Source organism: Zosterops lateralis (genome assembly GCF_965231275.1).
Source record: "Zosterops lateralis genome assembly, chromosome: 1".
Classification (NCBI taxonomy): domain Eukaryota; kingdom Metazoa; phylum Chordata; class Aves; order Passeriformes; family Zosteropidae; genus Zosterops; species Zosterops lateralis.
The window spans coordinates 70,053,519-70,080,123 of record NC_139762.1 but is presented as its reverse complement, the minus strand read 5'-3'; the positions used below and the strand labels follow the sequence as shown (position 1 = coordinate 70,080,123).

The following is a 26,605-nucleotide window of genomic DNA, read 5'->3' as shown; positions in this document are numbered from 1 at the left end:
AGCCTTCAGTTTGCCCAGTGAGGAATCACCTTATTAATTGTAGTGGGACAACTGCTGAGAGGAAACTAGAGTTTCATAACAGGAAAAGTCCCCTCAGTCATATTCAAGTTATATTCATGCAGTCATTGCATGTTATTTAGTGGGGACTTTAGCTGCATTTTGCTCGATGGCTTCAGCTGCTGGTTTTCTGTCAGAAATGTGATATTCTGCCCAGAGCAGTGCTGAGCACAGTGCCTGTTGGCCTAAAATATAGGCATTGCTCAGCCCACAGCCACCCTCCAGCCACCAGGAGGAAACACTGAAAAAAATGATTGCTGCTTGTGATGCAGAGCAGCCTTCAGGGCTGAAGGGTGAGTGCTTTGGCAGTGTGGAGCCATTTCCTTGCTCATGAATGTTGATGAATATGAAGACATGCCCAGGGGCTGTTGTTGTATCTCTTGTACCCCAGACAGGAACAACTCCACCTTGCTGCCTTATTTTCTTGTTGTTTGGTGCAAATCTTCCAGAGGTGCAGACTGACAATGACTGTGGAGCTCAACAAAAACCTCAGGAGGCCCATGTACATTTCAAGCCGTAACCATTGATGCCTCAAGCTCCCCACACTGTTCTGCTGAAACATATGGGCTAGGCCTAGGGTACAGGAAATCAGATCCATAGCTGGAGTACAGCAGCAAATATCCAGAACTGACAACCACAGCTATGGTCCCATACCAGTGTCTAACTTCCTGTGGTGTTGTGGGAAAAATCTGCATCCAGTAGGATGTACTTCAGTGAACCACAGTGTCTGAAGCTTGGTCAGTGCTTCTAAACCATGTAGCAGTTCTTGCAAAAAAACCCAGGATGTTGACTACATGGCTGTGTTTACACAGAGTGTAGACTTTAGAAAAAAAAGAATTGAGGAGATGAAAGTGACTGTGGAGCTAACTGGAGCAGATAGAGGAAGAGTTTTCTTTGTGGAAGTTAATGAAGAAGGAACTGAGGCAGCTGCTGCTACAGGGGTGGCCAAAAGAATGCTTTGCCTCCGTAATTCCTTCTGAGTTCAGAGCTGACCACCCGTTCCTCTTGTTGATCAAACACAATCCAAGCAAGGACATTCTCTACTTTGGCCAATGTTCCTCCCCCTAAGGGTAGAGCAGGTTCTGCTTCTTTCTGCACAAAGGGAGGACAATACTGTGGTAGAAAGAAGTAAGGCATAAATAAGATGTTGCTATCAGGTGCCACTGACATTTCCTGATATTTATATTCTTGAGCCCAAGAGAAAACACCACATTGCTTCAGCAAGTCAAATTAAAAATTATAATGTTTAAAGCTCTTCTCAAACAAGTGAACACACTTAATGGAGCTTATTCAATTCTTATTTAATTCTTATTTCACTCTTAGCCATGAAAACTCCCATTGCAGTGGGGTTGTCTAAAGAGTTGGATGATGTGGTGCATGAATTAGAAGTCCAGCATGATGCCTTCCCTCCTCAGCCACACTCCAGGAGGTGCTGCCAGCCTCTGTCCCCAGCCACCAGGTCCTAAGCCAGAAGAAGCTCAGTGCTGAACCCCCCAATTTCCTCCCACATGTGTCCAGTAACCCTGACTCCAGTGCCTAAACACCACCATGAGGGAAGGCTCTTGGCTGCCATGAAGGCAGTGAAACCCATAGATCATGTTCATGTCCTGAGCAAGTCTCTATACAGATGTTGGGCATGGAGATATGTAGAGATCTGTCCCACACTCTTCTCCTCAGATCTTTCCAGGCCCTCCCTTTGGAAGTAGTAAAGTGTGGCAGCACTAAAAGTATTCAAAGCATTTAATTGGTATGGCTTTTTGAACCTTGATTTGAAGGTTGCCTTAGGCACTCAATACTTTCGAACATCTGCCGTGTCTTGTCTCTTGCCTGTTTAATTTCATCCATGAACTACAAGCACAGAGAGATGTAATTTACCACCACCAAGAACATGAATGTCTTGCACCTTCATTTCTCTGACCTGTCATTCTGAAAATAATAATGAATGCAAAAGGTAGGGTACTTTAGTATCACTATGAAACTTTCTAAGAAAATTCTTCTCCAGTGCTCTGGTGTTTGACATGTGCCTGAAAAACCACAGTCCCTGAAGACTATGAGGTGTTTAGTCTTGGAGGAAGATTGTTTTAAATCTATAATTTCTCACCCTGCCAGTTCTATGACCCTCTGCCTGATAAGTGGGAAATAATCTTACTGTACAATACAGAGGCGACTGCTAAGGGGAGAGTATTTCTCGATCCAGAATTCCATAATGGGTGAAAGCTCCTCTAAAGTGCCATATTACTTTCAGAATATATTAATGCAATTGTCTCATGTCTGCACTGGGGTGCACTGAATGTGACTGGGATGGAGCTGACTGTGTTCACAGCAGCCTGTATGGTAGTCTTTGGGGATTTCTGGCTAAAAGAGTGTTGATATATTTTGGCTGCTGCTGAACTGTACTGCAAAAGCAATTATGGTCCAATTCTATGGTCTAATTCTGCCTATAAAATTTTTTTGCAATTATACAAAATGTGTTTATAAGTTTTAAAAAACATCAGTGAACAGGTATTGGTGGAGTTGTGATAGATCTACACTCATGTCTGAAAATTCAATCCCAGTTCTCTAGCTGAGCAGGAAGAAAAAGGGTCATCTGAAGTCTCAATTTAGAAATGATTACACAGAGTTTTGTTTCTCCACGTAGCACAAAAGCAGACAAAGGGAGAATATATTTATGGGTACATTCTGTTTCTAGCTTACAAATCCAGGAGGAAAAAAATTAACCACTTCTTAAATATACAGTAAACTTCAGGTCTGTAAATGAAGATGTGGGAGGCTTTCCCAAATCTCAAATGAGAAGGCTTTCTGGCAAGGTCAGAGCTTTGAAGTCACCCCACTGGCATCTGATGGTGTTCCAGATCCTGTTTACCTCCCATGGCTTCTTACTGGTAATGTTTACTTTGTAAAAAAAAAAAAAAAAAAAAAAAAATTAGGGAAAGGGCCAAATGGCACTTTCCCCCAGCAGCAACACTGGCTGTGTGTGCTCTGTACCCAGGGATCTCTGTTCCATTGGCACACAGAGAGTTGCAAGGGAAGAGTTGTATCATGATTTCTCACACACTTTTAATGTCCCTTCATCAGCATGATGTAGTTAGATCTCTACCTTCACCTGGAACAATGTGAGGCTCTTCTGCATATGAATTTCACTTGGGTGTCCCAGGCCAAACACCGAAGTTATTGAACACCATGTTCTGTCAAGACATTCTTGTTTGCATCCAGTGCTTACTCAAGAACACAATAGCAGGGACTAGTTTACATGTTCTGCATGAAGTAATGGTTCTTGGAAGCATAATGCATTTAAGTCAAGTTTTCTTAAATATCTTATTCTGTGCAGGAAAAGTAGCTTGTTTTATGAAGGATGTAAGTGATGCTGGTCACAGGTTCCCCATTAGATTATACACAAATATTTACAACCAGCCAGGATACCAGTATCTGGGATGTGTCTGGGTTACAGGCAGGCCAGAAGAGAAAAGGGCTGTCAAATGTTATCCAGGATAATATGAGAGCAACAACTTTATCAGTGGTAAAAAACAGTGGAACTGAGGGAAAGCAGGAATGTGAAGAGATGTAGAGAACTTATTTTCAGGACAGTTCAGTAGTCCTTGGTTACCCCAGGCATGTAGGACTTGGAATTGCAGAATGAAAAAATGATGTGTTGTACAAATTTCATGGCAGTATGCAGGAAACATGCTATTTACACATCATTATTATTCTGTGGCCTGAAGAAGAACCTTTTTCCATTGGAATAAATCCTCTTTTCATACCTCAATGGGAGCTGAATCAGTTTACATTAGGTAAAAAATTTGACCCTGTGTTTTCAAAGTATCCACCTGCTTGTTCCTCACAGTGCTTGGCAGCTTAGGAAGGGTATTTTCAAATCTCATTTTGTTTTCAAAACTCAGTCACTAACAACGTGTGCACAATATTGCTAAACAAGCTCCATTTCTGGACCCATGATACATCTGACTTCACTAGCTGTAAGGACTGGCAAGAATATCCACACTAACATTTAGGCAAATAACATACAGGACTACTAAGCCACTGCATAATTTGACTAGCAATGGAAATCATACCACAAGGATTGTCACAGGAATGAGGAAGAACAATTATTTTTAACATCCAGACTGATGGCCAAAAGCAATAACTTTCTCCTCAGAATGGTGAAAATGATACAATGTGCTACAGGGCTGAGCAGCCCTGAAGGGTGTTTCAGGTTTCCAAGTCCATAATTTGGTAAAGTAGCTCATAGCTAGCAGTACCCACTGGTTTTGGGTAGTGTGATTAGTGTAGTGTTAAGCTCCTGGTTATGAGTACAACTACAGTAGTTACATTTTATGACCCGGAGACACTCCCAAATGCTATGTCTAGTACAAAGGATAAATTGACTAATAAGTATTTGAACAACTTAGCCAGTAGCATATATCAAAGTTTAAAGATAGCTGAATGTAACTGTTTTAATTTACAGTCAGGACAACTTAGGACAAATTTGAGTTAAAACTTTGGGAATAACGAAGAACAGAAATGTAACAGAGGTTTGGAAACTCTTTGTCCAGAAGCTTCAAAAACATGTTCAACAAACACCTATCAACTGTAATCTAGATCTTTCATCCCACCTTAGGGCAGCAGATGCACCAGGAATCTCAAAGATCCTTCCAGCCACAGTTCTGACATTTCTAACCAAAGTTAACAACAACAGCTCCATTGCATGAAAATATCTCTTATCTTTTTCATTGACTAAGCAATATAGAAAAAACAGCCTCTTTTTTAAAATGCAGAGGATATTTCCTACTTTCTACTGCATCCCACAATGATGAATTACAAAAAAAGGGTATGCACTGGCAGAGCCAGGAGAGGCATACTTATGGACATTCTGTATCACAGAGCTTTAAAAAATGCTGCACTTGCTATTAAGGTAAAGAAACCTGGCTTATAAAATGACTTAAATTGCCACTAAGAAATTATATCCATAAATACTATAAATTAGATCACTCGCAACACCTGAATCACCATTGTAAAACAGGGTCACCATGCAGAAATATTTATCTGTGCGGTCATATGGAACTTACACTATGGAAGTCTGTTAAGAAGAGACACGCAGACATCCCTGCCTACAAATGTAATTTCCTGTTAGTCAAAGCTCATGAACAGGTGAGAAAGGGTGTGAGCAGAGAAGGTACAACAGGCAGAACTGGCTGTATTGCTAGAGCTATTTTTGGATGCTGATAAGTGAATCAAAGATGAAGACTATTTTGTTGTTATTTTGTGTCACGTCTAAATTTCCCTGGGGAGTAAATGGGGTTTGTTGCAGTAGTGGGAAAGCTTCTGGTGCACAAAGAAGTTCATTTGGAAAAACAACAGTGCTGGGCTCACCTTTTTCTTGGCAAGTTGAATGACCAGCATGAGGTAGCTGAGGTCTCTGCAAAGTTCGCACTCATCAATTCCTGCACCTCGTTGACAGTAAATTCAGTATTGGAGAGTCAGCAGACAGCAGTGCTAGTTATAAGCTGACACTTGGTTTTCAATAGGTTCTTGACTCATACAACCTGTAGATCACAGAAATGAATATCAGAATCTGCTCATGTGGTGCTTCCCAAATGAGCTGAGACCATCAGTAACATCTGAAGTATCTCCAACTTCCTAAACTTCAAGAGGTATGTTTTCTGTCATGCTAAAGTTTTTGTGGATCACCGCAGATACTTTATCACCCTAATTGCTTTGATATATTGTATAAGACTTGTTATTTGTTATAGCAGATATCTGACAAACAGGGAGGGCCACTCTTGGCCAGTGAAAATCAAAGGAGTTCTTGTTTTCTTCTTGCTATTCAGCAACCGCACTTATGTAATGGTACCTTTACTCACAGGCAATCTCAGACAAATCAGGTACTCTGTAATTACCACCTGAGCAGGGTGGTAGCAGAACGTGCATTTTGTAAGATGAAAGGGGCAAGAACAGCCTTTGCTATCAAATTTGAGATCAGCCTCTGGTTCCTTGACAAGAATCTGCTTCCCTGCTATGTCCTGCAGACACTGATAGCAAGAGAAGCATATGGCTGCAAACAGTGAGAAAGAAGCCAAGGTAGAACTGTAGACATCTAGTTTGCATTCTTTTGAAGCAAAGAATAATCACAAGGAATATGCTGGTGGTCTGTTCTGCTACAGAGTGAGTCATTGCTTCTTGCTGTGAGGTTGTTTTCTGCTGATTGACATCACCAACTGTTCCTTTCCTTGGCCTTCCTATGCTTATCTTATCCATGTTATCAGAACCCTTTGTGGTTTAAAAATCATATAGGGAAGTCTTCATTCCCTTTGTCCTGGCTTCAAAGCCATCAGAACATTTAAAAAATGTTCCAGGACAATGAAGTAAAAATTTGAGACTTTCAGCCAAAAAAACTGCAAACAGATAAACGGTGCTTGGCAAAACTTATCCCTAAGGATGTAGTGTTATTTACAGTCTTACCTAAATGTGTGGAATTTTAGATGTAGAAAGCAGGTCAGTCTGCAATCCATTCCTCTGTGCCTTAAAGCAACTTTACACAAGCATCTGACCACCAGCTAAAAGGACTGTCTTTGAAATCTACATTATTGACAGAGTAGTCTAACTATCTGAAACAAAATCTGTCACTGCCTTTGTACTTGCAGTGCTTTTATATCTTCATCTTCCTTTCCACACCACAGCAACTCAGCAACTACTATTCTGTAAACTTCAGAAAAAGTCCTCTTGCTATTTACCCTTTCCTTTTAGCAAGGTTATCAATGGAAAGGAATAAAGAGTGTCTCCTGATTCTGAGACTACTGTGACCATCTTCAATCCTCTTTGTTTCTCTCTGGCCTGCAATAAACCTCTGCATTATTCAAAGAGCAAGAAGGGAGTCACAGATCTGGAAAATGCAGAGCAAGTCCTAGTCCAGCCCTCTGTTCAACAGCAGGATGAGCTGTAGGTTTGCCTTTCCCAGCAAGCAATTGAATAGTGAGTTTTCCCCAAACCTACAATTCAGGAGAGATCTTCAATCTACTTGAACAAAAACTCCTGGATTTCTCAGATATTCCCATTAAAAAACTATATCTCTCTAAGCCACACTCTAGCCTACTCTAAACTAACCTAGAAGAGAACAAAATAGCAAAGCAGGAGACTAGAAGAACAGCAGAGAATGTTCCTTTCTGGGAATGAATACCTGTCCAGCTCCATTGTCTTTAATTTGACCACTGACAGAAAACGATTCATGTGAAACAAATATCCACCAAATAGAAAAATGGAGCTAGTTAATCTTCAGATTAAGTCAAAATTATTTAAGAACAGAAGTACCTACAAAACCAGAGAAATAACAATGATGAAGAAACCTGGAGAAACCTGTTCACTTAAGACAGTTAAGACAAGAACTTAAAAGTGTTAGAAAACTAAGCAGGGGCTAAGAGAGTAGTGTTTCACTCTGCAAGCATATTAGAGAACTTGAACTTTGCTTTAACAGATTCCTACACAGAAGAATGTATTTTAAGGGTACTTGTGGCTTTTAGCACATACCCCTGTGCCCAAAGGCCATGAATTATTGTGTTTCAGAATTGCAATTTTCCATTCATTGTATTAATTCGGATTAAAATTTGCCAATATTCCTGAAAGACAAATACTTGGTTGTGCCTGCTGCTTAAAACCCATGTCCTTTCTTTTCTGAGACACATGACTGCTACCCTGACTTAAAACTGTTACATCTTGTAGCTCCTATCTGTATACTTTCTTATATTCTACAACATTTTTCCTCCAATTGTGCTATGCCTAGTGCCCAAAATAAGAATGCAGAGAACAGCCCATTGATCCCAGCTTGGGTGATGCAGATGTAGCTGCTGGAGTGGCTCCTGGATGGTCAGACAGGGAAGTTTCCTTAGCACTGTGGAACGGGCTCAGCAGGTGGGTTTTTAAGTGACTGTGATGGAGAGCAGCCAGAAACCAGGAATGCAAGCCAGATGATTCTTTGGGAAATTTTTGCGCCCCAGTGTTAAGCAAGTTAAACCAGACTCCATGGCTTTTGTTGCTTCAGGCAAAATCTGTGCAGGTCTGACTCTCTTGTGCTCAGGGCTTGAATGAACAGTGTGTTTTTAATTTCTGTTCCCTCCCAAGAAATAGCTATGGGAAAATTCAAACTGAAAGAGAATTAAATCCATGAGTACTTTGTGACTGATAGGAAACTGCCTTCAGAGTTTCATAAATACCAGAGAAGCCTAGTATCCAGTTGGGTTGATGTGTAAATATATCTTAGTAGTGATAACTAAGTACTTGTTACAAAACAGTGTTGTTAGTGCTTGCATGCATTTATGTGAAAACTTGCCCACCCACACACCGTATCAACCTGAATGTGAAGAAAGATAATTTCTCAGGAAAATAACACCAGAAATATACTACTTCTTATGAGTAGGTTGCTCTGTCTCTGCTGTTTATGCCTTGCTGGAGCATTACGAGACAATGATCAGGTGTCCTCAGAGACATTGACAAAAACAGGAGTAATGAGAAGTTCTGGGCTAAACTTAGGATGAAGTTTAGCCCAGGACTAAATCAGTGGGCTGGTTATAGCAGTTTAATTGTTTCTATTACAAAAACTCTATGTTGCATTCATTGGTGCCACTTCTCATGCCAAAACACAACAAAATTCTTAGCATTTATTTTTTTTTACAGGTGAAAAAACCCTCTGAAATTGCCTTTGTTTCTAGGAGTTTGCTTTCGTTTTTTTTTAACTAAGATTTTTTACATCTTAGCACGCATTTAAAATTGTGACTTCTTTCAAACTCCTAGGGATATGGAAAAATTTAAAATTCCACAACAGGTCTCCTAATTATATGAACTGGTTGCAACAGACAGGAATGTGATTCGTCATGAGTGAAATTCATGCTACCACTGGGAGTGGCAATGGTTTTATATCCCATTGCTCTAGAAGCTCCATCAAGAAGCTTGACTGTCAAGTTGATACTGTCAGTCCCTAGGAGAAGGTAAGTATCTCCATGATCTTTAATTCTAAATGTCAGAACTAGGATCTAGGGATCAATATGTCCATCAGTAATATACATACCTCCTTTGACATATGTATGGCATGTGACATATTTTGTGACAGTATTTCCAAGTTGCTACGCAATGTTTTGGATTACATTAAAATGTATGGGCTGTGTAATAAATCTGTACTTAACTTGTACAATGGTACTTTTAAACTTCTACTTTCCAAGTGTGCTTTTAAAGAAGATTAAAACCATTTGCCACTTCTGTATGACCCAGACTGGTAATTTATAAGAGCATAGTCCTTCTAAAATGCTCTATCTTTCAAATGTTTATATAGATAATTTCATTTTTCTTGTGTAATAGGGAAAATATGCTTACTACTTGTGTGGAGGAAGTTATTCAGACTCAGTAAGAATCAAACCAAATGTGTCTTAAAATAGTGGAATTTCTAAAACACTGGACTTACGATCAGATGCTTCTACAACACTTTACTGGATGCAGATACTGGGAAAAGTCTTTCATGAGAAAGGAACTCTGTTCTATGTCTAAGATATGAAGAGTTTTGCAGCACATTCAAGATGATCTGCTTGTAATAATTGTGACTGTAGCTGAAGGGTATTTGGGAAAAGGAGTTCAAGCTGCAGGAAAAGGAGTTTAAGGTTCAGATAAAAAAAAAATGTCTGAAATTTTCTCCTAATGCATAATGTTTTTCTGTTCAAAATCTTACTAAGTGAGTCTGTCTGTAGTTCCATTTTCTGTCAAACATTTGTTGAGCAACCAGCATTAGGAGGACACAGTATGTGAGGCACAGCTGAGTAATACACATAAAGTTTTTAGAGAGAAACAAAGAGTAAGATATGATCAAGGGTGTAATTAATAAATGCTATCCATGGAGGACTCAAGGCAGAAAGATCAGTCTATAAACTGAGCAGGAAGTTTGGTTAGGACAAAGTTAGGGCTAAGTGGCAAAGCCAAAGGTATTGCATGAGCTGGAGAAACAGATCAGTTCAGAATAGCGTTCCTGTAAATGTGCTTCTTCTGCTATTCAGGATGCTGGTTTCCAGATTCACTGTGAAATCCCAAATGCAATGAACAGGAAATTTCCATGAAGTGCTGAATAATTCTGCCAAGCTATTGCAAAAAATCTCATCAGGGCATCTAAACACAGCAGGTGTAAGGATGAGAAGCCTAAGTTACTTTTACCCTTGTTTCAGGTGATCACAGTGCCACAATGTGCTCTCTCAGTGCAGCCAATGCCAGGTTCTGTCTTGACTTTTTCAGAGAGCTGAAAAAAAGAAAAAGAAATGAAAACATCTTCTTCTCCCCACTAAGTCTGTCAGCTGCCTTTGGAATGGTTGTCCTCGGAGCCAGGGGCAGCACACTTGAGCAGATTGAGAAGGTGGGTCTTTGCTCTGAAACAGGGACAGTGGCAAGATATGAGCCAAGAGGCTAATTGTACCATCTGATACAGTTCCTAAAAATCCAAAGGGCTGAAGCACATAGAGAGCCCTTTTAAAAAATACATTGTGCTGTTCCTAATATCAAATTACTCAAACTAAGCATTATAATTGAATTGACTGTTCAATTAATGCATCAGTGCTAAAGAAAGTGTTTTGGAGGTATCCCTGCATTTTCAGAGTTCAGAAGAGTTCCTTACTTGTAAATTTTTTTTTTTTTTTTTTTTTTTTTTTTTTTTTTTTTTTTTTAATGCTAAAAGACAAAGAGGCCTTTCCACAGGGACTATGTCTGGCTGTGTTTTAGGATAGGCTTGCAACACTGCTTTAGCTTTGAAGTACCTTCACTCAGCTGCATTTACCCAACATTTACATTGCAGGTCTTTCATTTCAGAGAAGTTTTGAGCAGTACAAGACAGGAAAACAGATACTCTTCTGAGGAGGTAAGACACAATTGCAGCTCTAAGCTGGATCAACAGGACCCAGTTTGCCAGCCTTTTTCCTTGAAGACAATCACTTAATCAGAAAGCACAGCAGAGCTGATCAGCCTCTCCATCTAGATTTGCCGACCTGCTTATTACTGTTCCTTTATTACTTATTTAAGAGGCCTTGTGAGATCACACATATCAACAGGTGAGCCTTCTCATTATGGGTTTCTAACCAAAACAGCAGTGCCAATCTAAAATGTGATAAGTGCTTCAATTGCCACCTGCAACGGTTTGACAATAGAGCATGCCAAAGGCACCTTGGAGCTTGCTTCTCCCAGTGTCTAAGCCAGCAGCCTTTTGCTTACTCTGCACAGAGACATCACTGCAGGATATGGTGTGATTTGGAGGTGAATTGGTGCAGGCCTGACAGGGAACTGATTTGTCCTTCTGTAGATGTGGCACAGGGGGAATAGGAGGTGGTATCCTGGTGCATTTATTGCAGTGCCTGTATCAGCTGGGTGGAGTAGGGTTTCTCATGCAGAGAGAGGCTCCAATTCACCCTCAGGTCCAACTTTGCATAGGAAAGCTCAAGCCTACCATGAAACATCTGTTTTCCTGTTTGAAGTGTGAAGATGAAGGAGTCCATTCCCAGTTCCAGTCTCTGTTGGCTGAAGTCAGTGAACCTGGACCAGGCTGTTGTCTCACCATTGCCAACAGGCTCTTTGGAGAAATTACTTATCCATTCTTCCAGGTAAGTGACCAAGATCACGCTTATAACAGCTCCTAGGAGTGAGGAGCTCAGCGGAATGTTTTCCATCAGAAAGCACAAAGGGACATATGCCTTTTTTACTAATTTCTTTCTTGCTGATATACTGCATGGAACTATACTGAAACAATGAAATTCTCTGTCTTATAAAAATCATCGCATTGCAATAAACTTCTGCAATTTTTACTTTCCAGCAATACTTGGATTCCACAAAGAAATTTTATCGAGCAGAACTGGAACCAGTAAATTTTAAATACACTGAAGAAGAAGTCAGAGACAAAATTAACTTCTGGGTTGAAAATGAGACAAAAGGTAACAAAAAACATGCACAAATTTTTTTTGCTTTACAATTGAACCACTTAGGAATATCACTCTCTAGTTTTTCTCCAAAGATAGCAAGATTTTTATATATTAAATACCTGCACTAATTTTTTATTTTCAATTGGAAATAGATGTAGTAAGGGGAACAAAAGTTGCCTTGACTTCCTTGGTTCCAAAGCTGTACATAAACATTTATATTTTGTCTGGCAGCATTATACCACTTGTCACTTTAAAATAAATAACTATTAATAGTCAAAATCAGCTGATTGCTGGAACAAAGTAATAATACTTCTTAATTCATTATTTTTAAAGGTAAAATCAAAGACCTATTTGCTGCTGGTTTTATTGATCCCTCTACTGTACTTGTCCTGGTCAATGCCATATATTTTAAAGGAAAGTGGGCAGTAGAATTTAAGAAAGAGGACACTAAGGAAATGTATTTCCACCTGAACAAGGTACAGTATGGGCAGGAACTGAAATAGCTGGGGGATAGAGGTCAGATGTCTGTCTCCTTTAATAACAGATGGGGGCTGTTCTCCTCTCTGTTGTCCCAAGTGGTCTTAAGTGAGAACAAGAGAAGGCTGTATTTCTCTCCATTTTCCTAACTAAATATGTAAATGTTTGTACCAATTCACATCAGAGGTGGTTCTTGCGCAACTGAGATCCTTGTTGGATTAAATCTACTAAGCACATGCACTGACTTTGTTGGGGATTTTGCAACTAGGGGTGCTGTTTCAAAAATAATCTACTCTTGAGATTGAAACTGAAGATTCTGTTTCTCTGCTACTATTTATAAACAGAATAGTGTGTGCCTTCAGGAAAAAAAAATGCACTAAAGACAAATTATCTCAGGGAAATGTATACATTATTCATGAAGAATTTAATTTATGATTGCATAAGATGGATCTGTTTCCTCATCTGACACCAGAAAAAAGAAAGATGTAATGAGGAAGTTGTGAGTAAAGTAATTTGGCACCATTAGAAAGGGAAATGTAGTTTTTATGTTTATAAAATGGATAACCTCATTGAGACTACAGTTGAGAGGAACATATCAATGCTACAAGACCAGTTTAAAAAATGCTTTTGAGCCGAACTCTAACCCCAGTGCTGAAACCAACTAAAACCAGGATGGTAATTTCTGTATTTTCCATTTAATATGTTTCATGTGTTCTAGAATGAGAGAAGGAAAGTGCAGATGATGTTTCAAGAAGGATATTTTAACATGGCCATCATAGAGGAACTGAAAACAAAAGTTATAGAGCTCCAATATTTCAATAATGAATTGAGCATGCTCATTCTTCTTCCTGAAGATGACAGTGAGGACTTTACTGGCCTAGAACAGGTAACACTTCATTTTCTCTCTAGTACCATACATAGAGAGCAATACTTTAGCATTGCTCCAGTGTGGTCAGAAGGCAAGTGGGAAAAACTGAACTTCCTTTCCTTTCATTCATTATGGTGTTAATCATTACTCCCAATACCACCCTACAGCTTGAATGTGCCCTCACCTATGAAAAACTCACAGAATGGACCAGCTCGGCTACGATGGAACCACTGAAAGTGAAGGTGTACCTGCCCCAGTTCAAGATGGAGGAAAGTTATGTTCTCAATAACACTCTCCAGGAGATGGGAGTAATGAATGTCTTTGACTGGGGAAAAGCTGATTTGTCAGGAATCTCTATGAAAGACGGCTTGGTTGTGTCCAAGGCCATCCAGAAGACAATTCTGGAAGTCAATGAAGAGGGCACTGAAGCAGGTTGTTCCACGGGGCTTCTTGCAATGCCTCTGTGCTGCCCAGTAACTTGTGAGTTCAAAGCTGACCATCCATTCCTCTTCTTCATCAGACATAACCAAACCAACGCCATTCTCTTCTTTGGAAGATGTTCCTCTCCTTAAGTGGAGATTAGATTTTTCTCCCCACTTACATCCCAACTGGCGAGCAATAAGGACAAAAGACCAAACAAAAGACATTTCTCTGGACTTCAGCCTAAAGTCTAGTTTGCTGTAAATAAAAAGACTATCTGAGAAGACCCAATTAAAGATAAAACCCTAAACCCCATGAATCTTAGGCATCTTTTACTTTTAGGAGGCCTCATGAAAATGACATCTACCTTAAAATACACTATGAGGTATTTGCCAAAAACCTGTAGTCCTCTAGAGACATCTGCAAAGAAATTTTACTTTGAGCGTTTCCTACCCATGACTTTAGTGCCCTGAAGTTAAGTGATACATTCTCTCCCATGAAGTAGACCGGAGGATAGGCATCTGCAGTAAAAGCATAACCCCAGGTACTTGGTCTCTTTTAGCCTTATCTACCTAAAGCCTCAAGGAAAGTACCACTTTGTGGGGCCTCCTATTAAATATTGATTGGGGGCAGTGTTTCAAACTGGAGCTCTCAGGGTTTATTCTCAGAGAGCAGAGAAGGCAAAAGATTTTCTGGTGTAATTTTGCTTGCTCTTAAGAAGGGCAGATCCATTGTTTATTTTTTTTTGGTGAAAAACCCAGTATGTGGGAGCAAGTTCTCCAACTTCCTCATCAACTTCCACATAACAAAAAAAATGTTTCAGAATAATGGAACAATTTTCTGAAAAGGCCTGCTCTGTGATGGCTTGGAACGGGACACATAATTCCCACATTGAACTTTGAGTAATGATCAGCCATTCTCACTTCTAAGAGCCAGGTCTGTTTGGGCCTCGGGCAGCATGAGTTTCTTGTTCCAGCTATTTTATTCATCATTAACATTAAAAAAAATAAATCATACTGATTTTTTTTTAGATGGGTACTCTGTGTTTATTTTTTTTACTATTTTTACTATTTATCATGATAAACCCACTGCAAACTAAATATTAAATGGAGCAGTCTGCAGAATTAAGTGAACGGAGGAGTAGTCTAATACAGTAAGTAAAAATAATGGTAATTCTTTCCAAAAATATAAATGACACTGAAGTCTTCCTCCCACTTTTAAATATTCACCATGCTGAGTTTAGGCACTGGACAATTCAACATTAGGGTACACAAACTCTGAACCTGCTTCCCCTTTTACGTGACCACTATTAGTTGCCTGGCTTGGGGGTGAGCAGTTCTCTGGGAAGCAAATCAAGAGGAAAATTTCTGGTAAAACTAGTTTTCTTGCTTATGATCTAGTTCCCTAAACCACTTCCTGGATGTTGTGGAGTAGATAGTGGGAAGGAATAGCACAGGACCGCAGGAAGGGAGCAGCCTGCCCAGTCTGGCAGTAGGTAATGTCCAAAATCCACAGATGCATGAAGAATACTTGCTTTTATGGGAAAAATATTTCACTCTTTGATGACTCACTTCTCCTTTCCCTGTTACTCACTGATGGGAAGAAAGTAAACACTGTGAGCATACTGGTGCTATTGTAGAACTGATGATTCAAAGGTCTCTTCCAAATGCTGAGATGTGCAGGAAAATTTACAGTAAATTACAGTACTCAACACAGATTGAATTGCTAAATAAAGCAGACCCAGCACAGTCTGCAGATACCTCATATGGCTGCAATTGCAGTATGAAATACAGCCTGAAATAATAAAATTACCTGTAGAGACGCAGTTTTCATACCAATTAGCTGGTAAGAAAACACAAACCACAGCCTGTTAGCTCTTTGATAAACGTAGTATGCAAAAACCAGCTATACGTGTTTTTCAACAACTGCCATTGGAATTTCGTGTATATCTGGTTTATCTCCAATTAAAATTACTTAGGTTAAAAGAAAAATGAACAGTATTAGAATTTATTAGCACAATCAGGCCTATAAATTTCAGATAAAATGCAAAAGAAAAAGAATTAATGTGATAAAGGCAAGTGCTTTAACATATTATCCCAAAAAGCCCAAGCCTCACAAGAGGAATTCTGTGTGTGAGCAAAAGAGAAGGTGTGGCTGAAGCAAGGATGTAACTTAGTTTACTATGGCAGAAGTATTTTTGTATTATAATTAAAAAACCCCAAAACAACGACTTTGGGGCTATCTGGGTAATTCAGAACCAGCAACAAAATACAGGATAAAATATAATTTAAAAATCCCTATCTTCTGCTTATGCAATTTTTTCCCTTATTGCCATTTAAATCTACAAGACATCAAACAACGTAGTAAAAAACACCAAAAGTTGGAAAGTAGCCTCCTGCTTCTGGTGTAGTGGCAGCAGCTCCTACTGTGGAGAGCAATGCTCCCACAAAATCAGGGACGTTTACTTAAAAGTAGAAGGTAAGCTCTCCACTCTGGCAGCAAATGCTTCTCCTGTGGGATACTGTAGTTTGTAAAAGTTCAATGAGAAGCAATAGAGCTTGCAGAGAGCAAAGTTGGAAACTCCAAATGGTGCCTGGAGCAGACATACCCCTGCAGGGCATTTCACTGCCTCCTCCCCAGGGACAGGCTCGATGCCAAGTGTTGAGCCATGCCAGCACATAACAGCCTACAAAAGTGTAGACTGGCAAAGAGCAAGGCAAAATATGTCAAATAGTGTTTGCATGAGGATCCATGGAAAGGTAGCACACATTTGTCCCACAAGAGAAAGATCTGTGTCTTTCCACAGTCTGATTGCTGACCAACCCTTCACATATTCACATTTCCGCTGACCTTTATTCTCTGATGGTTGCAGCTCTCCTCAGTTTTTTCTCTGAAACTGCTTTCCTTTAAACAGTTTCTTAGTACTGATGTATAACATAATATTTTATTGTACCTTCAAAAGCATTGCAATGGATAGGCAAGGAGGGCAAAGGAAGATTTTGGATCGCCAGTCACACTTCTGCCCCCCTTTCCTCCCCGTGAAGAAGACTAATGTTTATTTTCCTCAAAATATAACTGGTAGAAGGTTTTATAGTAGCAATTCCTGGTTCTTTATAATCCCAGTAAGAAACGCCCTCAGGCACAGTATAATGCACAGTCTGTGTGATGCAGACAGCCATCCAAAGCGCAAACATTTCTCTCTAACACTGCCCAATAGTTCCTGAGAAACCAGAAGAAATTAAATGTGAAAATAAGAACAGGGAAATGTTGGGAAGAGCTGCTTTCCCAGCTCCTGGATCTCCTTGTTTGTGCCAGGATCAGGGAAGAGGGGCAAACACCATGTACTGGTCTAGGCACTTAAGGCAGCAGAATCCTTGCTCACCTTTTTGGGGGACAAACATGGATATGAAACAGATTTAAACTTGTTTGTCTTGTTTTATTTGCAGTACTACACTTGTAGCTTTTGAATTTCAGGAGAACCATTTGTTTTCCCCATGTCAAATGCCCTAACAAGGCAAAGCTACAAAAGAGCAGGTGTCTGTTGGTGACTGCCCATGCTGATCAAAATTTGCAGCTACTCCCAGGCTGATTCTGGAGCCACTTTTGCACTAACACTTGAGGTATTAAAACCCCTCGAAATTAACCCAAGAGTTTGCAGCTTCAGATTAATTTCTGGAGAAGCTGTGCTGGCCCCATCCATGCTTACTGTCAGAACCAAACTTTCTTTCTTCCATGAGCTTCTCTACTTTGGATGTTTTAAACCATCTTACCTGCCTTGGCAAAGTGATTTTTCACATTAGGATAGGTTACATAATAAAGAAACTGAGCAGTTTCAGACATTCAATCACTGTACCTGTGCACAGAAACTGTTGTGGTGAGTGTGTTGCATATGTAGGCATACGAAATGTAGAGTATACAAAGAAGACAAATATAGTGCATGGGAAAAGAAAAGAGAAACACCTGCATGCCCTTTTCCAGAAGACTTGATGTAACAAAATGTTTTTTAAGAAAATCTTGGACATTATGCAAAGGAATGGCCTTTTTAGCCATTTTAGGGTTGTTTCTGTCCTTCCTGGACAATTTCCATGGGAATCCACACAAACAAATGGAACCATAGCATACAAAGGACTGTGGGTGCTCAGGGAAAATTCCTCATGGAAATCTCAAAGATATGTTTGAGCAACTGCTGAATGATAGCTGGAACTCTAATGTGAATATATAAAAATGGGAGAATAGGAAAAGTCATATACATGACAGCCCTTTGCACACAAAACCTGTGCCTTCAGGTAGTAATGGTTTGATAAGTATGGATAAAGTAAAAGCTACAACAGCACAGCTCACAGAATAGGGAGCATGGAACAAGGTGAGAGAAAAGCTCCTTCTTATCTTCAGGTTTTCCCATCCTCGTTGCTGCTCATAATATCATAATATCCTAATATCCTCATTTTCAAATGGGAAACTAAAAGTCAGTCCAATTATCAGGTTCTGCACATACATCCCTGCATTTCAGCAAGGCAAACAACACTGTTAAGGGTAAAGTAGCCCCCCTTCCTTTCCACAGAGGGTGCACCTACTGCTGTATGCTCTGTGACATACAAATTTGGATTTCAATTATACACTCCTATGGCCTTTGCAGATGCCAGATTTGTTTCTTTACTGTTACTTTACTTCGCTCATCAAGTCTATTATTTAATAAAGAGTAATAGCTTTTTACAATTGAATCATATTTTATATTGTGCATTATGGTTGTCTAACAGACCATGAATGTTCTTGTAGACAGATCCTGTAGTTTATTCACCTGCCATAGTTACAACCTTTGGAAGATCTATGGGAATGGCCTGTGCAAGTACCATGGGCCTTGTTGCCATGACCTGCACAGAATGAAAATGAAAAGCTGACTCTTAGTCATTCTTTAAATACCACTGGCTGGTTTAACTAAATTTCTGAATGCCTGAATACTCTGGGGTCAAGCTTACAGCCCAGGAAATATGCAATTCCTGACTGCTCCTCAAATCTCTTCCTCTTCCATGCCCATCTTCAGGCCTCTAAGTCATCTCAACATTGTTGCTTTAAATGTTTTCATCAAAACAAGGTTTTAGCAAAATGTGCTTTCTCCTCAGAGCCCTTCTCCCCTTCTCCTGCACGCCTAAGCTGTAGACTTTCATAGTTTGGTATCAGGTAAAATATTGTACTCTCACCTAGGCAGAGAATTGGATGTGGTTGTGCTTTTAACCAGGACAAGCCATACACCACACCAATCTCTGCACTCCAGGAATATATTTCTGTATTTTGTCAGACCAAAACACCTTTCAGTCTTGAAAACTAAACAGAAGGTTTTGAGTTTGTTCTAAAATGGAAAAAAATTCATTTCAAACCCCTCTCAATAGAATGACCATCCTGCAGCTGACTCTGCTTGGAATTACATTATTTTGGCAAAGGTCGGATGGCTACCATTCTTGAGGAACTTCCCTCTGTTCCACTGCATAGATACTTCAGTGAGTTTTTGCATACCTACCAGACCTTCAAGAGTTAGCCCAACATCTACCTCTCACTTCATGGTTGGTTGTTGGGAGTACTGTGTCAGTGCTTGCAGCACTGACAGTGCCTCACCACTGAGGAGAAGAGAAGGTTACAGCAAGAGGTTAAATAATTCATTTTTAAATCGGGTTTCACTTCAATAAATAAAGGTTGACTTGCTGCAGATAGAATACCAGCTTAACATTGGTTTGCTCAATGTTTCAAGGTGCAATGAATCAAGAGGTTGTGACGAAAGGCAGTGACTGAAAAGATGACTCCTTGAAGGCAACAGTGGGAGTGTCTCAAATTGTGCAATATATATCACCAACAGCTCAGGGAGCTGTTTAGGTCCAGCTGGCAAGCTGGATCATTACATGCCTCATTGAAGTTTGTAGGGTAAGTATTTCTCCAAGAAAAAGTAATTCCTAATTTGTATTCTTTAAGATGGAAAAAAAGAGAAGATATTATGTTTAAGGGCCTTAAGGTAAGTATAAGACAGGTATGTAAAAAGACATCATATACAGTATTTTTGCCTTGACTTCTCAATATACCTTATACTGTTTGACTGTCAAATACTTTTAGGTGTGCAAAATATGTGGCTTTTGCACCACAGCATTGAGTAGAAATAGTTATCTTTCATTTAAAACCTGTTGTCACATTAAAACTATCCTTTTTAAATTTTAATATTGGGAATAAAGGTATTTCTCTTTTCTCAATCTCATTCCCTGACAAAATCCATATATTATATATATATATATTTATATATGTGTAGATATATATATGCATTATAGTGCTAAAAAGCATCAGCAGAGATAAAATGTCTGAAACAGGACCAGAGGAAAACCCTTAATTTATATGTCAGCATCTAAGGAGCTGTCTTACCAAACAACTCACTCCTATTATTGTTATGAATTACAGAAAAGCAACCTCCAAATTTGTGGCTGGTTGTACTAAACAACAGTGAGAAGTACACAAAGAGTGTAGTGAGTTGGCTACATTTGATGTAAAAAGCAAGAGCAGCCACAGAAGAAATGAAATATTAAGTCTATATTGTCTTAAACACGGTTCAGAGCCCTCTGGATGGCCATAGGAAAACTCATTCATTCAATGTTATGGTTATCATATTGAGGGCTGGATAAAACTTTCTATCTCGTAAAAGGCAAATGCAAGCTACTATCTCACTGATAGTAACTTGTTGAAAGAAAACAATCACCTGTTTGTATGTAAATAGATCAGGAGTTACAATATTTCTAATTGTTGCAGAATTTGTAGGCTTCACATCATTCACGGGTTCAGCATCACAAAACTAGCAATGAACTGGCATTTTCTGGGCTATTGGCAGTACTTTTTAAAACAAGCACTACATATTGTGACCATAAAGTCATATTTCTGTTTGCTTTAGATAACGCTGATTTCACAATGGGCTCCATCAGTGCAGCAAATGCAGAATTTTGCTTTGATGTATTCAAAGAGGTGAAATTTCACCATCCCAACGACAACATTATTTATTGCCCCCTGAGCATGATTGCAGCCTTGGCCATGGTCTATTTGGGAGCAAGAAATAACACCGAGCATCAGATGGAGAAGGTAAGTTACATAAATGGGGTACAAACTCTCTTTGATCCCAGAGGCAGCAGATTATCCATTTCTATCTTCCAAACCTGCCTAGCAAAAGAATGACTTTCTAAATTCTGGAGCTACTTTCCACTTATTGCATATCCCCATGAGGGGCAGGAACAGTCTTTGGTTTTCATTAAGAAAGAGCAGTTCTGGAGGATGGTTAAGGCAGGTGTCTTGCTTCAGCTTGTATTATCTCAGAGACCTGACTCCTTCCAGGTGGAAAGGACAACTTGAAACATACAAAAGACAAAATGTTCAGAAAACAATAGTCATAGTCATAAATACAATGCTGTAAGGCTATACCTGATTTATGGATAATGTCATTAACTGGAAAAGAAGGGGTCTAAGCTGAAGATCACAACCACAAATTTTCAGTGGAGTGCCCAGTTTAAAGCTCACATGAAATTTCTTGGTTCATCTATGTACTAATCAGACTTGGTTAGTGAAAATCTACAGTTCTAACACAAACATCAGTGACTGTCAGTGGACTTCATATACCTAATTTCTACCTTCAATTGCAGGTTCTTCGCTTTGATAAAATTGCAGGACTTGGAAGTACCCAGACCAAGATACAGAAATCTAAGGTACATTGATTTTTCTTTCACATATTTTTCCTGAGAATAGACTGTTCTGATTGTGCTTTTAGTAGTTTTAACCCCTTGCCAAACCTTTGCTAATTCGCTTAATCTAAAAGATGTGAGCTAAAAAAACAAACAGAAAAACCACAAACCACCAAAGCCCAAAGAACAGCAGCAACAAAACAAATGCCAAGCAAACAACCACCAACAAAAACAAAGGAACCAAAAAAACACCCCCAAAACATCACCAGAAAAAGAAGACAGGCTGCACACATTGCAAGTGACAGGACAGGATAGGATGCTTTGGGCACCAGGGTATATTTTGGTGTATTGAACACCACACCTGCAAGTGCTGATGGGGTACAGGCCCTGAAAGGGCTCAGTACCTGGAGCCAGGGTACAGTAGGCAGACTTGCAGCTGAGACTCCAAAGTGGGACAGGAAGATGCTTCAGTAGAAAAGAGCCCAGAATCCTCAAAGGATGGAAAGTAACCACACTCTTATAAAGGTACAGGGACTTTTCCAGCCTCCAGTTCCCACTGCTACCCCAAGAGAAGCATGAGGGGTCCCAGTACCTTGATACCACCTGTATGCTTCTGCCCATGTTAATCTGCTCCTCTGTTAAGATAACAAAATCCATGGGGCCTGGTCTGTCCTCATTCATTTGGGATTTGCCACAAAGTGGCATTTTAAAAATAAGAGGTTTTTTAAAATATAAAGGTAGATCTAAAGCTAGAGTATTTAGGTACTCCTTAAGCATTTAGAAAGGAGCTGTTCAACACAATTATTCTCAAAAAAACAAAAAAACAAAAACAAAACAAAACAAAACAAAAAAAGCCCCACCTACTGTTTATCATTGTGCAGTTTTCTTAAGTGCTTTTAGCCTGTGTCACCGTTTTTGGGACTTGAGACAGGTGATCCATTTTTTTGCTGCATTACAAAACACTTCCTGACTCCCTTGCCATCTAGCTCTCTTCTTCCATCTGCAGCTTCTGCAAAAGAATGTCATGAAAATGCAAGCAGCACCTGGGAATTAGAGGCTTTGTACCTATGACAAGTCATCAATTTCAATAATTAACCACTAGAATGAGGGGCATCATAGGCTGTGAATGAATTATGCATCCTTAGCTGCTTCGACTGAACATCCCTCCCACGGAACTCTTAGACTTTATTACATGTTCATTTGCAGATGTTCAAACACTGTATTTTCCCATGTTATTTGTACCTTAGAAATAATCCTCTTTCTCATAAAATAACCTAACAGTTATACATTTTTGTCTTCTTATCAACAACTCAGTGTGGCAAGTCTGTGAATATCCACCTACTGTTTAAAGAAATTCTGTCTGATATCACTGCACCAGAAGCCAATTATTCACTGCACATTGCCAACAGACTCTATGCTGAAAAGACAAATCAGATCCTACCGGTAAGTGATCTCCTGCTAAACCCTGTAGAATTCTGTAATCAAGGAGGACTGGCCAGAGTAGGTGACCAGTTAATCCAATAGTCCCTACTGGTGTGGATTTACATGGCTTTTCCCTTTGCCATGGCCCGGGCAATAGTCTAAATGGAAAACAACTTGAGGCAAAAATATGGCCCTATTAAAAAAAATGAATGACAAAGTTATTAGAAATGTAACTCCTCACTCCCCACATGCTCCCCCAAAGCATTTCATTTTAATTGGTTGTTTGGGTTTTTTAGAAAATAATTTGACTTTGGCATATTTCTTCACCTGAAAATTCACCTCAAAAACAAATTTTGAAAGTGTCAAAATCTTTCTTTCACATTTTCAAAGCAAAAGATACAAATATTCTAAATCAAAGAAACTTATTATCTCTAAAAATAAGGAAAAATGCTTTACAAAAAGAAAGTGGACCTAAAGATGATAAAACAGTCTAAAATAAACCTATAAAAGGGGGGGTTGGATCAATCTATCTTCTAGAAATTCTTAAACATTTTTAATATATGCTTTTAACTGGTCACATAGTAAAGATGTCAGATCTGAAATTGTCATGAAACAAAATAATTTTTCTGATCCAGTTCTAGCAAATTATTTCAGGAAGTAAGCAATGAGAACACTTTAACCATGACATCACTATAAAAATCTTATTAGCCATATTTTATTTCACTTTCATAATATTTATGTTTTTTAAAAATTACTAGTTCACTGGCTACAATTAATTTGTGTCTTTACAGATCTACTCGAAATGTATGAAGAAACTGTACAGATCTGGTCTAGAAATTGTCAACTTCAAAACAGCATCAAAACAAGCCAGACAGCGCATTAATTCCTGGGTGAAAAATCAGACAAATGGTAAGTCAGACAAGATTATGAAATATACTTCTCTCTGACCACTGTATTTTAGCAATTTCTGAAAAGACTGAATATTAGAAGAGAAATTTCCTCCTCCTGTCCGTATTAGTGGATATTTTCTGTGGAAATATTTCTATTGCACTTGTGTGGCAGTGACAGTGTGTTTTAAATACATCTGACAAAGGCAGAGGTGGGACAACATGCACACTTAATATGCACATTTTATATGCACACTTTTTGTGTCTGAGAGATTTACTCATGCAAGGTTAGTCTCATCTTCTCTAGAGTATTGCCATATTTTTACAAGGATGTGCTGGATAGGTAAGAAGTGAGCTTCCAGGGAACAAAGTAATGCACATCAAACTGACGGTGGGAAATAAATGATTCAGAATCTTGTGCGCATTTGTTGTGTTGAAGTGGGAGGAAAAACCTAGAGTGAATTGTGAGAAACAAACACTTTGAGAAAGAGAAAATCTGTGTTGGTTCCTCCCTCTCTCTTTCCTTCTTTTCTATATAAATATTTCCTTTTTCCAAGCACTGGTTAGAAAAATTTCTGGGAATCTCTAACTCTCAAAGCCACCTGTCTTCTTGCAGAAATGTCTGGCCAGATGCCAGTCTTTCAGTGCATTATTAAATCATCCCCAGGAACCTTAATTCCATGTGCAGAATTTTGGAGAAGGAAAAGTCAAGTGAAGGAGCAGTATCTTGATTGACTTCTAAAATGCAAGACCACTGCTATGAAACTTACCACTCTGTGCCCCACTTCTTTCTTAAAGGACAGATCCAGGATTTCCTTGAACCAAGCTCTGTTAATCCTCAGACTGCGCTGGTCCTTGTGAATGCCATTTACTTCAAAGGGATATGGAAGACTGCATTTAAAGAAGAAGACACTCAGGAAGTGCCCTTCAATGTGACAGAGGTAGAAGGGCATAGACATGGCTTCTGGTCACATGTGTATTTATTGTATTTACTGTTCTGTTGCCGTTGGCTGGGTGATTTACCTGGGTGCCCCACTGTCAGATTTATGACAGCTGTGTCTGACAGAGCAAACCAGCAGATGAAACAAAAAATGGAGACACAGGTCTTCTCCAAAGGCAGCAGGATTGAAGATCGAGTCCTGGCCTTTCAAAGGCCTCATACATTTGTCTGAACAAAGAAAAAGATTGCTCCCACATCACATCGTCTCACTGGTTTTCTATTTCCGCTTTTGCAGCAAGAGAGCAGACCTGTGCAAATGATGCATCAGAACAGCACCTTCAAAGTGGGAAGAGTGGCTGAAGACAAAATTAAGGTCCTGGAGCTTCCATACACCAGAGAAGAGCTGAGCCTGTTTGTGCTGCTGCCTGATGACATCTCTGGCCTGGCACAGGTATGGCCCTGGCAGGGCGAGCAGAAGAGCGATGACTTCAGTGGGGCTTGGCTGCTGTCAGACCTTTTGCTGTCCATTGAGATCCCAGCTGCCCACCCCACAGTTGTGCTGGGCAGGCAGGGAAGCACAAAATCTGTCCAGGTGTTCAGGCAGAGCCTCTTAGGAGAGTCCTGAGCTCAGTTTTATAAAATGAAGGTAAAGCAGCGTAGTGCTGCTGCAGCCCTACAGAAAAAGATGTATATTTGGGCTGTGCTATAAAATTACCCATCTCTACTCAAGAAAGGAAAAAAAATCAACACAGTCTAAAATATATGAACAATTACTCCTATTTCAGTAATATTTTTAAATTGTAGAGTTATTACAGATGTAGAAACGTTTGAATTTTTTAGGTGCTACCAACTGTAGGTAAATTTTCACGTCCTTGTTTTTGCAATCTTTCACAAGCTGACTAATTTTTTAGGCTGTGAAACTGTTGAGTTGTGCCTTATGAGACACAAGATTTCTTGGACAAAGGGGGATGTGTTAATTTGGTAAAGAACTGAATAAAAAGAGAGTGACACAGGCAGTACTGGAGAGGCAATTAATACAATATCAGAAGGATGCCAATAGGATGAGCTTCAGGAATCTTCAGAAAGGAAGCTTCCTTCTGGTTGGGATTTTACTTTTATGATAGCCTTGACAGAAATGAATGGTAGGAAGAAGTTGGATTTGCACCCCAGGAACTTCATTCCCTGACTCTCTTTGCAGCTTGAGAGCAAAATCAGCTTTGAAAAACTTGCAGAATGGACCAGTTCCAAGGTGATGGAAAAGAAGAGAGTAAAAGTGTACCTCCCACGCATGAGGATTGTGGAGAAATATAACCTCACATCTGTCTTGACATCCTTGGGTATGACCGACCTGTTCAGCCCCTCGGCCAACCTCTCTGGCATCTCTTCAGCAGAGGGCCTGAGGATATCCGAGGCCATCCACGAGGCATACGTGGAAGTCACTGAAGAGGGCACTGAGGAGCCTGGGCCAGCAGATGATGCAGAAGACATCCAACATTCCTCTGAGATTGAAGAGTTTAGGGCTGACCGCCCATTCCTTTTCTTGGTTAAACACATCCCAAGCAATCTGATCGTCTTCTTTGGCAGATATTGTTCTCCCTAAGAATAAAAGGGTTGGACATAATGCTTGCCTACCCCTAAGAAACAGACCCCCTTTACTCTAGTGTTGTACTATAATCTCACCTCTTCAATATTTTCTGCAAGTGGAAAAGCTACTCTAAGTCATGCCCTTTCCTGAAGCTTCCATAGCAAAGACACACCTGCAGGTGAGGAAACAGCAAGTGTGTTTGCTTCTTTCCTTCCTCAGTATGGTTTCGGTGTTGATTGAGCCAAGCAAAGACTAAGCCCACAGAGAATAGAGGCCCTCACAGGCCAGGAAGGGGTCAAATGATTTTCACTCAAAGAAGTAGTTGCAGACA

At 39.7% G+C, this 26,605-nt stretch overlaps 2 protein-coding genes across 2 annotated transcripts; both read left to right on the top strand.

The window, feature by feature from the left end:
- Nucleotides 1-10,261: 10,261 nt before the first annotated feature.
- LOC310906555 (leukocyte elastase inhibitor A-like) lies at nt 10,262-13,895 on the top strand (the record flags this gene model as incomplete). The annotated part of the gene is made up of 6 exons (XM_083855909.1): nt 10,262-10,429; nt 11,538-11,663; nt 11,873-11,990; nt 12,312-12,454; nt 13,174-13,341; nt 13,491-13,895. 6 exons carry the CDS (start codon nt 10,262-10,264, stop codon nt 13,893-13,895), a joined length of 1,128 nt encoding a protein of 375 aa, XP_083712035.1.
- Nucleotides 13,896-18,096: 4,201 nt separating this feature from the next.
- On the top strand, nt 18,097-26,289 carry LOC310906479 (ovalbumin-like; the record flags this gene model as incomplete). The annotated part of the gene is made up of 8 exons (XM_083855796.1): nt 18,097-18,106; nt 20,663-20,847; nt 21,402-21,464; nt 22,755-22,883; nt 23,654-23,771; nt 24,548-24,690; nt 24,985-25,140; nt 25,888-26,289. 8 exons carry the CDS (start codon nt 18,097-18,099, stop codon nt 26,287-26,289), a joined length of 1,206 nt encoding a protein of 401 aa, XP_083711922.1.
- Nucleotides 26,290-26,605: the final 316 nt, after the last annotated feature.